This window comes from Sus scrofa, chromosome 8 (assembly GCF_054392235.1).
Source record: "Sus scrofa isolate SSC_HxYL_T2T_F1_AM1 chromosome 8, Sscrofa_HxYL_maternal_Yorkshire_Landrace_v2.0, whole genome shotgun sequence".
NCBI lineage: Eukaryota > Metazoa > Chordata > Mammalia > Artiodactyla > Suidae > Sus > Sus scrofa.
In genome coordinates this window covers 3,667,955-3,683,764 of record NC_139390.1, presented here as the reverse complement: position 1 = coordinate 3,683,764, position 15,810 = coordinate 3,667,955, and the positions used below count along the sequence as shown (strand labels likewise).

The 15,810-nt window shown below is 59.3% G+C and overlaps 1 protein-coding gene across 19 annotated transcripts in view; it reads left to right on the top strand.

Annotated features, from left to right (window-relative positions):
- SORCS2 (sortilin related VPS10 domain containing receptor 2) overlaps nt 1–15,810 on the top strand; it is a 507,067-nt gene that overhangs the window by 67,673 nt on the left and 423,584 nt on the right. For 5 of the 19 annotated variants that reach the window (XM_084971467.1, XM_084971465.1, XM_084971459.1 and 2 more), the window contains exon 1: nt 13,464–13,791. The exons of 12 other annotated variants lie outside the window; for them this stretch is intronic. Coding sequence is in view for 2 of the 7 variants with exons in the window: in XM_084971443.1 (XP_084827569.1) it covers nt 1,062–1,340 (279 nt within the window). In the remaining 5 variants the exon portion in view is untranslated. Of the gene's footprint in view, nt 1–817; nt 1,341–13,463; nt 13,792–15,810 lie in introns of those variants that run through there. 2 more of the 19 variants (XM_084971443.1, XM_084971448.1) reach the window with 2 other exon arrangements.

Genomic DNA, 15,810 nt, shown 5'->3' with positions numbered 1-15,810 from the left:
TGCCTCCGGTAACTACCAAACTGATCTCTTTTTCGATGAGTTTGTTTGTTTTTGAAGTTTAATTGAAAACTAAATACTGTGCTGTGCTAGCTCCTGGGACCCAGCCTCAGGGTTCGATGTTTCTGTACGCTTCAGGATCATCGCCACGAGAAATCTAGATTCAATCTGTCACCATCAAAGCTATCACACAGTTCCTGCCTCTGTTCCACCGTACGCTGCATGCCTGTGGCACATTTATTTTGCAACCGGAAGTTGGTACTGCTTCAGAACTGCCATTTCTTCATTGTTTTCCCATGGTTGAAGGTCACTTTTTGTTACGAACGTTGTGTTGGCATAATTAACCCCGTCAGCACCCTTGGATGCCACTCTTTATCCACGTCTGACGGTTTCCTAGGACGGATTTGCGGAAAAGGTCAAAGGTCGTGAAGCTCGAATGCACCAGCTGCCTGGTTATACAGATGTTTTCCAGAAAGATCCACTGACGTGTCCCGGGATCACAGCATGGCTCGGAGTGCAGGTGTCACCCGGGCCCTCTGGTCACTTCCTGTGAAGGGCTGGGCTTGCGAACGGCTTCTTGGAGGGCGTGTGGTCCAGCGAGGCCCACTCTGGGATGTGCCAGGGGCCCAGCTTGGGCCAAGACTCCACGGCTGGGACAGACATCTTTATCTGGGGGACGGGGACGAGGGAGCCAAGGGTCCAAAGCTGAGTGGTCCCCCAGGGGTGGACAGATGGGGAGCCGACTGCTCATGCCTCCCTGCCCAGCCCCCCAACTCAGCCTCCAGCCTCACGTGGGCGGGGCCTGCCGAGGTCGGCCTCTGGGCCTCTGCTGGCCATGGATCCACACACTCGTATTTGCACGTGGGTGAAGCCTGTCAGCCTTGGCCTGCCTTTATTAGAGGCTGTTCTTCTGGGAAGTGAAGCCAGCCCAGAAGTGTTTTTCTGTGATCTCATAGCGGCTGCGGTTACCTTCCTCCCCAGCCCGCCTGCATCCTGGTCTTTGCTGAAGTTTTATTGAAAGATTAAAAAAGAAATCCAGGAATCTTGACTTAATTAAGGCCTTTATGACTTGCATAGCTGAGCCTTCAAACTGTTTTCTTCAGTGCTTTGCAGTTTTCCCGGTGGCGGCCAGCAGGGCAGCCCGGTCCCATTCACAGGGACCTCCTTCCAGGAGGATGCTGGCCCCCGAGAGGGTCCCAGGGCCCTCTGGGCACATGCACAGCACCCCTTCCCAGGCGGTCCACCCCGTGGGCTCAGGACCATGGTGCTCATGGGTGCTCCGGCGGCAGTGGTCACTTCGGTGTCCCAGGAAGATGGAGGTCTCCCCGCAGGGACCCTGGCCCGTGAGTAACTAACTCGCGATCATCGGGGGACGCCGAAGGATGGCTCTTGGGCACAGACACAGCGCCCCTCCCCCATCTCTCCTGGATGAGGGGCTTGGCAGGGCTGGGAGGCCGTGGGGCCGGTGGGCGGGCTGGCCTGCCGTCTGTCTGACTTCAGGGGTGACCGTAGGTAGGACCAGATCTTTAGCTGGGGGGTTTCTGTTTGAAACGCTTGCTAGAGTGAAGGTTGGGTCCTCTCAGAAGGGCTATTTGCAAGGAGCAGAGAGAGCCTCTCCGAGGCCCACCCTCAGCCCAGATCTGAGCTGTTGCTGCTGGGCTGGTGTGAGGGGCCCCAGGACCAGGGCTCCAGGGGTGACTGGGGCGGCTGGGCAGGGCTGGGTTCTGTCTGCTTCCACCCCTAACATGCTCCCACCCAGAGGCCTGTGCTGCGCTTTACAGGAAGGAGCTCATTCAGTCCTCGTGGCAATCTATGAGGCAGGCGCTGCTTTCGTCCCATTTGCAGATAGATGTAAGAGCTGAGGCACAGAGTAGTTAAGTAACTTGCGCAAGGTCACACAGCTCAGTGGCCGAACCGGAACTTGAGCGGGGCTGCCTCACTCCAGAATCCATGTTCTTTTTTTTTTTTTGATCTTTTTAGGGCTGCACCCGTGGCATATGGAGGTTCCCAGGCTAGGGGTCTAATCGGAGCTGCTGCTGCAGACCTACTCCAGAGCCACAGCAACGTGGAATCCGAGCCGCATCTTCGACCTACACCACAGCTTGTGGCAATGCTGGATCCTTAACCCGCTGAGCGAGACCAGGGATGGAACCTGAAACCTCATGGTTCCTGGTCGGATTCGTTTCCGCTGCGCCACAACAGGAACTCCCCAGAATCCCTGTTCTTAAGCAGCTGTGAGGTGGGTGGTGTCTCTGGGCCTCAGCTTTCTCATCTGTTCAGTGGGATTACTGATAACCTCCCAGGCAGAGTAGGAACCTGACGGCTGTCCCATCCTATTGTTACTAATTCTATCAGCAAATGAATAGAGATGTGCAGAGAGTGTGGCTGCCCTGGGCTGGTGGCCTGGAAACCAGGGCCCCAGGCACCAGCTGCTGGAAGCGGAGTCAGATCCACCTGCTGGGAGGACGGAAGCTCCGCCCTGGCCAGGTGCTCCAGGACCCTCGCAGCGCTCAGCCCTGGCCCAGGGGACCGGGGCTGAGCAGGCTGGGGAAAGCAGGTCTGACAGCGCTTAATTTTCTCCTCTAAATCTGCCTCCTCTCTAGCTGAATCCGCACATATGAGGCAAATGCACCATTAAGGCACCAAACAGGGAACGCGGAATTACTTTTTAATAATTTGTGATGGGGGTGGGGCAAGTGGGAGGCAGAGCTGTGATTCCAGATCTGCAGAAGCTGCCCCGCAGGCGTCAGGCAGCTGTCCCTCTGGTCTTAAAAACCCCGTCATCTGGTCCTTTGCCCTGGTCACCTCCTCCTCCTGCGCGCACCTCCCGATGGGGGTGGTCCTGGAGGGGGAGGTGGACGCGTGAAGCCAGGGAGGGGCTCGAGGGCCTCCCCACGTGCTCCCCTTCCCCGAGCTCCCTCCCCCCGCCCCCGGGCAATCCTGAGGCTGTGGTCCTGTCCCACCTGCTCGAGGGGCGCCACGTGGGCTCATCTGAGGATTCTGACTTCACTGTGTGGTGACTTCATGGACAGCGTTTTATCACCAGAAGACACTGGACATCTTTGCTCGGGTGTTTGCTCAGACATCTTTGCTTACGGGGAGGGTTGTGCAAATGTTGTGTCCCACAGAATGTTTCCAAGAGCGGGAGGGGGATGGAGGGAAGGAGGAAGGGGGGGGTGGGCGCGAGTATGATCCACTCACATAAAATATGTTGGCCGACTCCTATTCCTCCTGCAAAGCCCTAACGCGGTAGTGCCGTCTCTATGAAGCCTTTCCCGATGCCCCTGGCCGGAGTTACACTGGTTGCTCACGCTGGCACTTTGCTGCACACAGGGTTTTACTGTTGTTTGAGTCCTGCCCGACCATCATTATGGTTCCTTGGCCTCTGGGCCTAGCCCCCTGGGAACTCCGACAACGCAGGGACCGGAGTGTCTTCCTCTTTGAGCAGCTCTCCTCTGGGCTGAGAACTGGCCACAGCCTCTCTGTTGAATCGAAAGGAACACGGACCCACCCAGAACAGGGCAGGGTGTTTGCTGCACTGTCTCCTGAGCTCTCCCACTTGGCTCCTCTCTCGGTTCTTTGAGTCAGCGTGGTTCAGCAGCCCAGGAGCGGTCAGAACGGGATGCTGTGTGTGCCGAGTCCAGCCCCGGGAAGCAGCAGAGACCCCAGCACCCTCTGTGGTCCCGGACTGTGGGGTGGGTGGGGCAGCCTTGGTGTGAGCGCCTGCAGGCGGGACTGGAGGGGGGCCTGAGGGCGGAGCAGAAGCCCCCCCCCCTTCTCCTTGAGCTCTTAGGGCTTCTCCATGTGCTTTGGAATTTTATTTCCCCCATTTTTCAGCCACACCTGTGGCATGTGGAAGTCCCTGGGCTGGGAATCGTTCTGCTGGCCTCAGAGCCATGGGCATGCTCACCTGGCAGACCTGGGCTCCAGCATGGGCTCCTGCAAAGAAGAGGAGGCCCCATGGCTTTTTTGGACACAGCCTTGGAAATCACAAAGTGTCACTTCTGCCACCAACCTGCGAGAAGAGAAGCCCGTCTAGTTTCGGGGAGGAAACAGAGGCCGTGGGAGCAAAGTCAGAGTTTGGGGCTGTCATTTCAAACCACTGGGGGCGGGAGGGGGAATTGTGGCTGTGGCTGGTCTGAAGCCCCCCACGTGACCCCCATGGCCCAGGGGCCTCTGATCTCCTGTAACGGCTTTGTGTCACGCTAGGAGGGTCAGAGGTGTGGAAGTCTCGGTTTACGCTGTGTGCCAGAGCAGACAGCCGAGGCCTGGCCATCTCTGGAGATGGGTCCCCAGGGTCATCTCTGCTGCCAAGCCTGGGAGATGGCATCACCCCTTCATGACTGAGGCTGGGGAGGCCGCATAGCTGTCCTGAGGTCACCAAGCCTGAGGAGCAGAGCCTGGATTTGAACCTGAGTCCATCTGATGCCAAGCCTGGCCTTGCTCAGCCCCCACATGCCCCTCCAGCAGGGGCGTCCAGGGTAGGAGGCAACCGAGCTGTGTGGAAGGGCCCCATGGGTGTGGCAGTGCCGTCCCGTTTCCTGAAGGGTTAAGTCCCATCTACGACGGGCTCTGCAGGGGGACATCCGCGAGGATCTAGCCTAACGGGGGAGCACGCAGGGGCTGCGGTGCTGCAGGCGCACCAACAGGGGCCGGCACGATAAAGAAAGCTGTGGCGCTGCCCCCGGAGACCCACTAATCCCGGCCACCATCTGACCCGTTTTCACAGGCCACCTCCGGCTCAGTGTCCCGGTTCAGGTTGAGACACAGCAGCTCGGCCGTCCTAGGGGGTCTCGCAGGTTGAGTCCGTGGGCAGGCCCTGCTCTGTTTCGGGGTGGGAGGGTGTGGCACACCCGTTCCACGTCTCGGAGGACGCGCAAGAAGAGCCAAGGCTCGGGCTTTTCCTGCGTCCGCTTCCTCACGCCGGGCCTCCGTGTCGCCAAGTTCACCAGCATCTTCACTGAGGACTCGCTCTTCGCCAGCAAGTTCGTTCTCTGCCTCACGGGGCGTCGCGGGAGGAGGGCTGGGCGTTGCGAAGATGCCCAGGGTGGCACCCAGCTGGGATGAGTGTGCCCTTACCATCCACACGCGACACCTGCCCTGCACACACGCTCGGGACACCAGCCAGCGGGTCTCCCTGGCTGCCCGAGCCATCCCGAGATGGAAGCCGGACGGCAGCTGTGGCCTCCTGCCTCGGGCATCTAGATGAGATTGGCTCAAACCTCTGAATCCACGCCTTGCAGGGTGGAGTCTCCCGTGATTTCATGCGCATCAGGGCGCTGAGGGCGCTCTGGTCTGCTGGCTGCTGGCTCTGGGTCCCCCCCTGCGTGCTCTGGCTTTGCTCCCCGCCGCGTGCTCTGGGACGAGAGACCCCACGTGGTTCTCAGCCTCTCTCAGAAACCTAAGAGTGAGCTGGACCTTAATGATGGGAGATGGCAGCGGGTGCTTGGTGTCGCCATGTGCAACACGCTCAGGTTGGGTGCCAGACCCCCCCCCCCCCGCTCTGTAGCGTGGCTGTGGGCGCAGAGTCTCCACTAACCCTGTCACCCCGGGAGCTGGTTCCTGCATTTCAGCAATCCCTACCCCCATGCCCAGCCACCCCTTTCTCCTGTGTGTCCTCTGCCTGCTCCCTGAGCCCAGCAGCAGCACAAACCTCTCGGGGTCCCCGTGTGCAACATCTTTGCTCCCTTGTAGTCTCTGTGGTCTCCGGCCCCCGCTTCCAAAACCTGCTCTCCAGGGATTTGGCCAAACCAAGACGGTTTCCTCTCTCGAGGGGGCGACGGGCTCAGCAGATGTGTGTGTGTGTGTGTGTGTGTGTGTGTGTGTGTGTGTGTGTGTGATGTGTTTGAGTGTATGTGTGTATGTGAGTGTGTATGTGTGAGAGTGTATGTGAGTGTGTGTTCGAGTGCATGTGTGTGTTTGAGAGTGTGTTTGTGAGTGTGAGCGCATGTGTGTGTTTGAGTGTGAGTGTATATGTGTGTGAGAGTGTGTTTGAGTGTGTGTTCGAGTGCATGTGTGTGTTTGAGAGTGTGAGTGTGAGCGCATGTGTGTGTTTGAGTGTGTGTGAGTGTGAACGCATGTGTGTGAGAGTGTGAGTGTATATGTGTGTGAGAGTGTGTGTTTGAGTGTGTGTTCGAGTGCATGTGTGTGTTTGAGAGTGTGAGCGCATGTGTGTGTGAGTGTGAGCGCAGGTGTGTGTTTGAGTGTGAGTGTATGTATATGTGTGTGAGAATGTGTGTTTGAGTGTGTGTGTGTGTGTGTGTTGGGAGGGGACACGAAGGGTACTCGTCTCTTTTTCTGGGGTCCTCTGTCCCGCTGGGAAGCAGGGAGAACAAGGGCCCCGCAGGTGACCAGGGGCTGTAGGAGGAAGCGGAGCTGATAGGCTGATAGGCTGACATTTATTGGTTGGTTGACATTTATTAGTTTGCTTGGGTCACCGTGACAGGGACCACAGCCCAGGGGCCGAACAACAAAGATGCGTGTGTTCCCTCCCAGACCGGGGAGCACTGGCTCTCTCCTGGTGTGCAGACGGCTGTCACCTCCGTGTCCTCACCTGGTCACCCCTCTGGGCCTGTAGAGTCCTGATCACCCCTTCTCGTGAGGACACCTGTCATTGTGGGTAAGGACCCTCCCTCCTGACCCCATCGTGCCTGAGCTCCCTCTTCAAAGACCTGGTCTCTAACTACAGCCACCTTCGGAAGTGCTGGGGTTAGGACTTCAGCCTAAGCGGTTTGGGGGCACACAGTTCAGCCTGGGGGTGCTCACGGCTGCGCATGAGCTGAATGAATGAGTGAATGGAGTCCCCCAAACGAGATGCTTCCTTTCTGATCAGGAAAACCGAGGAGCTGGTCTCTGTTTTACGTTCAGGGCAAGTTACGAATCTGCCTTAAGGTGCATTTTTTCCACTCTATTTCCCACCCGTCAGCGTCTGTGTGTGGCGGGGGTGGGACCTCCTTTGGAGGAAGGAAACCTTGATGGGGTGGGGGAGGGGCAGCCGGGGGCGGCGGGTGGGGAAGCAGCTTTTCGCTGGAGGATTTGGCTTCTGGGACCACCAGCCCCGTCTCCACCTGGGATGCGAAGGGGAAGCAGGAAGGGGCTTCTTGGTGCAAAGGCCTGGATCTTTGCCGATGTGAGCGGAAGACTTCCCAGCCCTGGGTTGCAGAGGGCAGCTGTTGGCCACTTGAAGGCTGAGACATGGATGGGAACGTCTGTCAAGGCGGTGGTTTAGGGTAACAGGATGTTCTCACAGTCACGCCCTGTCTTAGGGCTGGAACAGTGTCAGCATGCTCATGTAGGAAGGGGACAAAGACAGCTGGTTCGTCCATCCGTCCGTCCATCCATCCATCCATCCATCCATCCATCCATCTTTCCATTTGTCTGTCCATTGATCCATCTGTCCACTTGTCCATCCATCAACCTTCTTCCTGCCTATCCACCTGCCCATCTATCTAACCACTGATCTGTCTGTCCATCCATCCATCCATCCATTTTTCCATTTGTCTGTCCATTGATCCATCTGTCCACTTGTCCATCCATCAGCCTTCTTCCTGCCTATCCACCTGCCCATCTATCTAACCACTGATCTGTCCGTCCATCCATCCATCCATCCATCATCCTTCCATCCTCCCATCCGTCCACTCCTTTGTTCTCCACTCAGCAAGCATTTATGGACCCCCTGGACCGGAGTGTGCGTGGGGGACAGCCAGGCGACCAGAACAGCCTAAAAAGGGAGAAAGGCCAAAAATAGCAGAGCGTGAGCTGTCCTGCGAAAGAGGTGAGGCAGCCTCTGGTGTGGACGCAGAAGAGGGAGAGGGTCGTTCTCTCTAGCGGGGGGATCTGCAAGGCCTTTGCACCTTAACAAGCATGACTCCCATGGCCTGGGGGGGTCAGCAAGGCAGGGACTCTGGCTGGGGCACAGCAGGGCCAAGGATGAGGAGGGGAGCTGGCTGCCTTGGGCACGGGAGAGACCCAGGCTGGCAGTGTGGCATGTGGGGCTCTCTAGGTGGGAGAGGAGGCAGGAGAGGGGCTCCGGCTAGACACAAAGGCTGTGAGGCCTGCTGCTCACAGGGGTCCATGGAGCCATGGCCTAGCCTCGCACCGCTGGGTCAGAGATGCGCAGTCCAGCCCACACCTGCCCCTGGTGAGGCCCCCATGATGGAAACGTGTTAGGATTGGAGAAGCTGTGCTTAGGTGATGGGAGCCAGACGGCTTGGAGAGGGCGGTGGGCGGGTTCCCCATCCTGCTTGGCCCTGGAGCATAGCGCGGAGAGGGATCAGAGCAGGCTGCAGCCTCTGCAGACCAGTGGGGGCCGTGGGAATAGCCTGGGGTGGGGGGCAGGGAGGAGGCCTGGGCTCCAGTCGGACAGGCGAGGTTCGGGGAGGTTCTGGTGGGAAAGGCGCTCTGGCAGAGGAGAGGAAGCTGGGTTGCGGGATGGCAACGAGGCCTGCGCCCCGGGAGGCTACGGAGGTGGGACCTCGATGCCTCTTCCCAGGTGAGCTTCTCCCATGTGTCCAGGCCCTGGAGCCCTGGGCCAGGTGCTCGGTCACCAGAGAGCTCAGTTAGCAAGGGAGGCTTGGCAAGCGGCCTCATTATGTCAGTCCCCAGGGCGCCCGGGACAGCGGATTTATTCTTTTCATCATCTCTGAAGCCCCCGGGGTTCTGGTCCGGAGCTCTTAATTTGCTTCCCTGCCGAGCCTAGTGGTCCGTGACCTTTAGACTCCGGCTCAGCCGACATTCCAACATTTCAATTGAGGCCTCGGCAGCCGCCAGGCTTTGCAGAGGTGGGGGCTCCTGCCGCTCCAGCGGCTGCCATTTCAGGGGGAGGTGTCATGCTGTGTAGACACCTGCTCTCCCTGCATCCTGCAGGGTCGCCGTGGGCTCCTCCTTGGGAGGGACCCTGTGGGTAAGCTCAGTTTAATTCCACCTAATGCACTCTTGGGCACCACCAGGGCCGGGCACAGGGTGTCAAGATCAAGGCTGGGCAAAGTTCTGGGGTTCCTGGGGACAAGCCTGCATGGCTGCAGTGAGGCCTGGCTTGGCAGAGTGATGGGCACAGCATCATGGTAACCAAGCCTCCTGGCTGCTCTGCCGGGCACCACTCTGGGGCTCCCGTGGGTCAGGTCAGTTCCTGAGGCAGGCACTACCGTGTCACTACCTGTTTACAGATGGGGAAGCTGAGGACTGAAAGGGCAGGTCACTCATCCGAGAATGGCAGGGTTGGGGTTTGAAGCCAGGACCCTGATGCCGTAGCTTGCATGCTTAACCACTGCCTGCTGGTGGGGGTGGGCGGGGCGGAGACAGGTGTGAGGGGTGGTCCAGGGGCCACCCTGCCCTCCGTGGACTTGATCTGCCGAAGCCATGAGGAGACGGACAGAGCGCGCTCGGGGTGTCCGTGACCGTATCTTCTGGCCGTTGCTGAGCGCTGCCTTCATGGCAGACAGAGGCCGTAAGTGCATCACTTGTGGCCAGGACTTGGCCTGGGCAGAGGGACGCCCGAGGGGGTCGGTGCAGGGGACTCCGGCTGCCGCGGGGCTGGGTGCACAGGCTCGGAGGGCGCCTCAGGGACGAGGCTGGTGGTTACTGCGCACAGCGCTTCTCAGACTGGGGGTCAGGCAGTCCCCAGATGTATTGGCAAGGCCCCTTTGTGCACCACGGGCTTGGGCCTCCACCTCCTGGGCTCCTGTGCTCCTTGGTGTCCCCATCTGTAAAGTGGACGTCCTTCCTTGCACACGTGGGAGGGTGGCTGTGAGCATCCTGAGAGGGACATGTCATGCCCTGTCCTGGCCCTTCCGAGGCCCTGTTTCCTCACCTGCAGAAGGAGGCAGCTGGACCCCAGGGACAGGTTGAATGTGGCGGGAGAGGAGCCTGGGCTGTGGGCTGCGTGCTCTGGGGGGTGGGGGGGGCGAGAGCGCTGGGGATGCCGGAGGATCAGTCACCCCTGCTGGGCTTTCAGCCTTGCTGCCCTGTCACCCCCAGCGCGGGCGATCTGGGGTGGGGACTCAGGTTTTCCAGCCAGAAAGGGATTTGGACTGTCACTGAAGTGGCAGGTTTGCCCATCACCCTCTTGTATCTTTGATCACGTGGACTGATTTTGAGTCGCTGCGGGTGGGGAGGGCCCCGGGGGCACACATGCCCCTCCCCCTCCCTCCAGTGGTGGTTTTGCTTTTTCGGAAAGGGAGGCTCTGAGTTCCCTGAGAGGCCGACAGCCATTTATTGGTCGTGTGACAGGAAGAGGGCATGGCTGAATTACATCCTGTGCCTGAGGATTTCCAGGGGTGCTCATCCAGGTGCCCCTGCGTGGTGACTGCTCTGGGGCACCCCCGGGGCGGCGGTGTGGCTGTGCAGCCCAGCCCCCACTCCTGGGTGGAGGGGACGCCAGCTTCACGGCAGCGGTGGGTCTGAGGTCCAGGTGCTGCCGTCTGCCATTGTCCTCCAGGCCGTCCGGGGCCCCCGGGGAGGGTGCCGAGGCTGGGTCCCGCAGCGCCCAGGTGCACACTCGCTGAGCTCTGGGTACTGCTGGTCCAGCTCACTGCCCCTCCAGCTGCCTGATAAAGGGCCTCCCAGGCTCTGGCCCAAGAGGCAGCCTGCGGATGGCAGCCATAGGCGGGGGCAGGGGTGCCCTCAGGGGCAGTGACTGCTCTGGGCTGCTGGCCGGGGGTGCCTCGCAGAGGAGACGGGCTTAGCCAGACGCAGAGGCTCCTGGAAACACTGGCGGGGAATTGGCCCCCGGGACAGGCAGAGCAGGGGGAGAGAGCTGTGGCCCCTTGCCCAAGGTCGTGCAGAAGGTCCTGCGGTGGCCCCTTGGCCTCGAAGCCTTGGCTCTGGACCACCAGCCCTTCTGCCAGGGGCATCTCTGGTGCTGTGGACACAGGGTGGGAGTGTGGGGAACCCCTCACTGGGGTGATTGGAGAAGTGTGTGGGCAGCCAGGCCCTGAGCCCCTGGTGCCACTGGGATCCATTCTGGCTGCTTGAGTGACCAATGAGGGGCCAGGCCCTGGTTGGGCGCAGGGACTGACCATTCCTCTGGGCCCATCGGGCCATTGCTGATGGGCACTCGACCGGCAAGATGCTTGGAGTTCACAGCGAGGGTGAGGCAACCTGGTGTCTAGATTCCAAGGGCAGCTTCTCGGATGGGCGAGCCCTTTTGCTCACATTGTTAGTGCCCAGATTCGATTTGCAGACAGGTGTGAGCCCCTGCGAAGCGCCAGCTGTAAGTACTGCCAAGCCAAGCGCCGGGAGTATGCACGCATCATGTCTCCCCGAGCACTGCCTGTGTGCGGGCCCTGGTCTAGGTGCCAGCAACTGAGCAAAGCTGGCAGCTGAGAGCCCCTGTCTCCGGCTTCCTCATGGAGAAGGGGCACGCTGCAAACCCAGGAATGTGTAAACACATGCCCACATGCATTCACACCCACATACTATCTACGTTCACCCGTGTGGGGCTGTGAATGGGCAGTGCAGAAAATAAAGTGGACAGTGGACGGGGGAGGGGAGAGGGAATATCTGGAGGAGTGGTGGCTGACGTTTCTGGGAGGGTGGCCGGAGGCGCTCTGGCTGTGGGAGGGGAGGGAGTGAGCCGTAGGGGTGTGGGCCCGAGCACTCAGGCAGGGCGCAAGTGCAAAGGCCCTGGGGCAGGAGCGTGCCCCTCTGTGTGAGGGCGAGTCGGTGGAGGGGAGCGAGTGAGGGCTGAGGGTGGTAGCAGAAGAGGCCAGGAGGTGAGGGGGCCTTGGGGCCTGTCTTCTCAGCCCCCTCAGTGTGTCGCCCGGCAGTGAGTCACGGTGAAGAGCTTATTAACTGAGGCTTTAAGTCTGACGCAGCCTCGCATCTCCCAGGAGTGAGAGGCAGCTGGCATTTTCTGGACTGAGGACCCCCCCCCCGCCAAGCCTTTGGGGAACAGACGGCTCCCCTGGGGGCAAGCAGGCCACCGAGCTCTGGTTCAGCCATCTGATGGCTTTGGCCTCTGCGGCTGGCCGCTCGGTGGCAGGAGGGCTATTTTTAGTCACCAGTGGAGGTGCAGATGGAGTTTGGGGCCTCGAGTCCAGCCGCGAACGGAAATAGAATTGTGGTTTCTGACAAGCAGCAGATAACGTGGGCAATTTCCCTCTTCTTTAGTAAATCCAACTTTAACACAACTGATTGCAATAAAAGTAGACGGTCCTTTCAACATGCCCCGTGAAAGCTCATCACCCAAAGGGAGTCCTACTTAAGACAGCTTTTCTCCGGTTGGGAAAAAGGCCCCCTTCTTCGGGCGGCTTTGCAGTGGTGCCAGGAAGTCCTCTTCAGAAGCGACCCCTCTTGACTCGCAGGCGTCAGCAGTGGCCCCAGCTGTTCCTCTGCTGGGACCCCGCCCACACCTCTCTCAACAGAGCTGCAATCTGGAGCCGGTGGCATGACCCCCGGACTGGGCTTGGACCCTGGCATTGATCATTTTCTCTCTTCATTCAGTCCCATATTTCTTCCGCAGTTGTCTTGAGTCCCTCCTGTGCACCAGGTCTTGTGCTTCCAGCCACGGAGGCTGTTGTGAGGAGAGTGGACATGATTCTGTGTCCTGGAGTGTTTGGTCCGTCTCGCATCTCAGTGTCTCCGAGCCTCTGGCGTCCCATCTGTAAAGTGGGAATAATAAGACCCACGGGGAGGGGCACGGGGCGGGGGGGTTGGGGGTTCCCATCACATCACACATAAGAAAGCACTTCGGAAGCAAAGAATGCTGGCCCCAAGGGAGGGGCTCTCCTTCACGGCTCTGGGGTGGAGGTTTTGTTGAGTTGAATCTAAGAATTGCACCACGACCCACCTGAAATGTGATTGGCAGGGGTTCTTTTTTGCTGCTGAGTTAGAGAATGCAAGTGAAAGAACATGGAAAGGGTCTAGGGTTTTAAAGATACGAAAGGATGGTGGACCGAGGGTATTATTGAATGTCTGTCATCTGACAGGTGACATGCATTTTCCTTCAGAAACAACGCTCTTTCTGATGCAATGGAAAGAGGGGGAAGAGTCTGTTTAACTCGTGGTAGGAATGAAGAGGCTGCATTTGCAGAGGCGAAATGAAATGACTGTAATAGGCTGTTCAAGGGACCAGATGTACTCAAAAGAGTAAACAATGATTTTATTAATTTTGGATGCTGGTGCTTGAGGAAAGACAGATTTAATTAGAAGAGGTGGCGGAGGCAGAGGAGGCTTTGTGAGGGATCCCGGGGGGATTCCTGGGTACTACTGAGGGCTTTAGATGCTGCCCGCGCCCGCGATGTTTTCTGCGGTGCAGAAAACCAGGTCCAGACTGAGTGGATCCTTCTTTAAAGGTGCCAGAGGCGTCAGGGCCGGCAGTTCGTCTGTGGGCCACTGAGTGGCGCTGTCTGCCCGGAACGGCTCGGTTGCTTTCCGCGTGGGGTGGGGCGGCGGCTGTGTGCACGTGTGCGTGTGCTTGCGCGTGCGTGCTGTGTGTGCACGTGTGTACGCAGGGGGTGGGGGAGGGTGGGATCGAGAGAGGAGCACGGGTCGTCGGATGTTTGTGTTGGGAAGTGGCGGGCCGGGGCGTGTGAGCTCTGCTGCCCCGCGTGCATCCAGCTCCTGCCGTAACGCGGGCAGCGCTGTCCTTCGGCCTCCGGTTCCGCCTGGCGTGCGTGGTCCCCTCTCCGCCAGCCCACGGGTTGGAGCAGAGCGGGTGGTGTGACCAGTTTTTCTCTCCCGTCACCACGTCATCCGCGTGCTGGGCTTCTCCCGCTGCTTGGAGCTTCCGGCGCTGCAGCCTCCTTGCCCGGTTGACCAGGAAGCCTGAACCTGGATGCCCGCCTTTCCTCCCAGGTACTTTCTTGTCCTTTCCGTGTCAGGGGCCGGGTCCTCTGTCTCCCGGAGACTCTCTTGACCCCATGTCCCTCCCTTCCTTATTCTGCTTTTGGTCCTCTGCCCTCCACTCCCTGTGGGGTTTCTTTCTCTCTTTCTTTTTTATTTAGGGCTTCACCAGAGCGTGGAGGTTCCCAGGCTAGGGGTCAAATCGGAGCTACAGCTGCCGGCCTACACCACAGCCACAGCAAAGCCGGATCTGAGCCGCAGCTGGGACCTACACCACAGCTCACTGGCAAAGCCTGCTCCTTAACCCACTGAACAAGGCCAGGGATTGAACCCGCATCCTCCTGGATACTAGTCGGGTTCATTAACTGCTGAGCCACAATGGGAACTCCTTTGGGGTTTCTTTGTGCTCAACCTGAGGTCAGTGTAGGGGAGCCAGCTCCTCCCCACTGGCTGGCCCTCCACAGTGGCAGCCTGGGCTTCTGCAGAGTGGACAGAGGCCAGTGCCCAGGGCCTGGGGCAGAGCTGTGGATGAGGGGGGCGACCCAGCCCCCTTTGGGCAGGGAATGCTCTCTGCCAGGAACAGCTGTCCTGCTGACACAACGTGCCTAATTGGAACCCTCGAAGTCCTCACGAGTGACCCTCAGAAGGTGGCACTTCTCTTTCTGCCTCTGCCCGGATGGCTTCCCTGGGGCAGGGGGATCAGTTTCCTGTTTGGAATTTTCCCGGCTCTGTGCCCTCCCCCAGATGCCCTGGCTGCTGTCCTCCCGCAGGCTGGTCCCTAGAGAGGATCTGGGGAAGGGACTTAGGGAGGACGGCTTCCGGGAGCTGGGCAGTGCCTGGCTCGTCTCTGGGCAAGACCCGAACTTGGCAGCGGGTCCGGCCCTTTGCGTGCTGCTTCCTTCCGGTGAAGCAGAAAGCCGAGGTTCTGGGTGAGAAGCCGTGAAAAGCCCACGTCGCCCTTTCAGAAGTGAGCAAAGAGGAGAAAGGGGAAAAGAAACGTCTCTTTGATTTCTTTGTCTTTGACGATAAAAGCTCAAGTATTTGTCAGAGAGGGTTGAGGGCCCGATGCTGCCTTAATCCGTCGTCTGGTCAAACCGTCGTCTGGTCAAATTGCTCTGGGGAGATGGACGCCGTTCTGGAACCGTCGGCCGTGGGCTGCCATGCTGGTCTACTCTCTGCGGGCAGGACGGAGCTCTGGTTGTGGGAAGGAGTCTGATCTCTTACGTGGGTTCTCATTTCAGCTTGGGCCACCTGTGGGGACTGGACAGGAGGCCTGGCCTCACGGAGCCCCGGTGCTCTGGGCTGTGGCAGGGCCCCAGGGCCCCCCAGGGCATGGCGTCAGCAGGTGTGCTCTGGGTGTGTTCAGGTACCTGCAAGCATCATTGTCCCTGCGCGGGGGTGGGGTGGGGGATTTGCTCCTTGGGAGGGGCCCTGGTCACCCAGCGCTGGGCCCCACAATTTCACCTGCTCTGGAGGAAGGAGAAGAGGTGTTCATGGCCAGCTTTGTTTTACTTCTGCAAAAAAATGTTTTACCAGCAAATTACCGCGAGGAGCCCTTCCTGGGGTTTCGTAATTTGTTTGATACGTAACGTGGAGCCATCCAGGGTGTCAGCTGGAATGAAAGATAAACTCTAATTTGCTGGGGAGCACGGAGGCTGGAGTGATGGTAATTGGAAGTGATTATCTGCTCCTGATTCTGCCAAACCACCGCTCCCTTCCTGGTTCTCAAGGTCGGAGTGCAGCAGAGGTTGGCAACCCTGGGCCCTGCTCTGGGCTTTGCTGCCTGCTGAGTTCTGTTCTCTTCTTGTTTCCTGGGCTGGATCACGTGCCTGATCACTCAGCCCCGGCGGCTCCTGTAGGGATCCCCCAGCCATGACCGAGCAGCTTCTCCCCGGGGAGATGGTGGGCGACCACAGCAATGACCATCAGAGACCCTGGCGCTGGCTTGGTCACAAAGACAGCAGCCGCAGCAGGAGATGGGGTTCAGACCCAGCGTGACCCTCAGCTGGGGTTGCCAGATAAAACACAGGA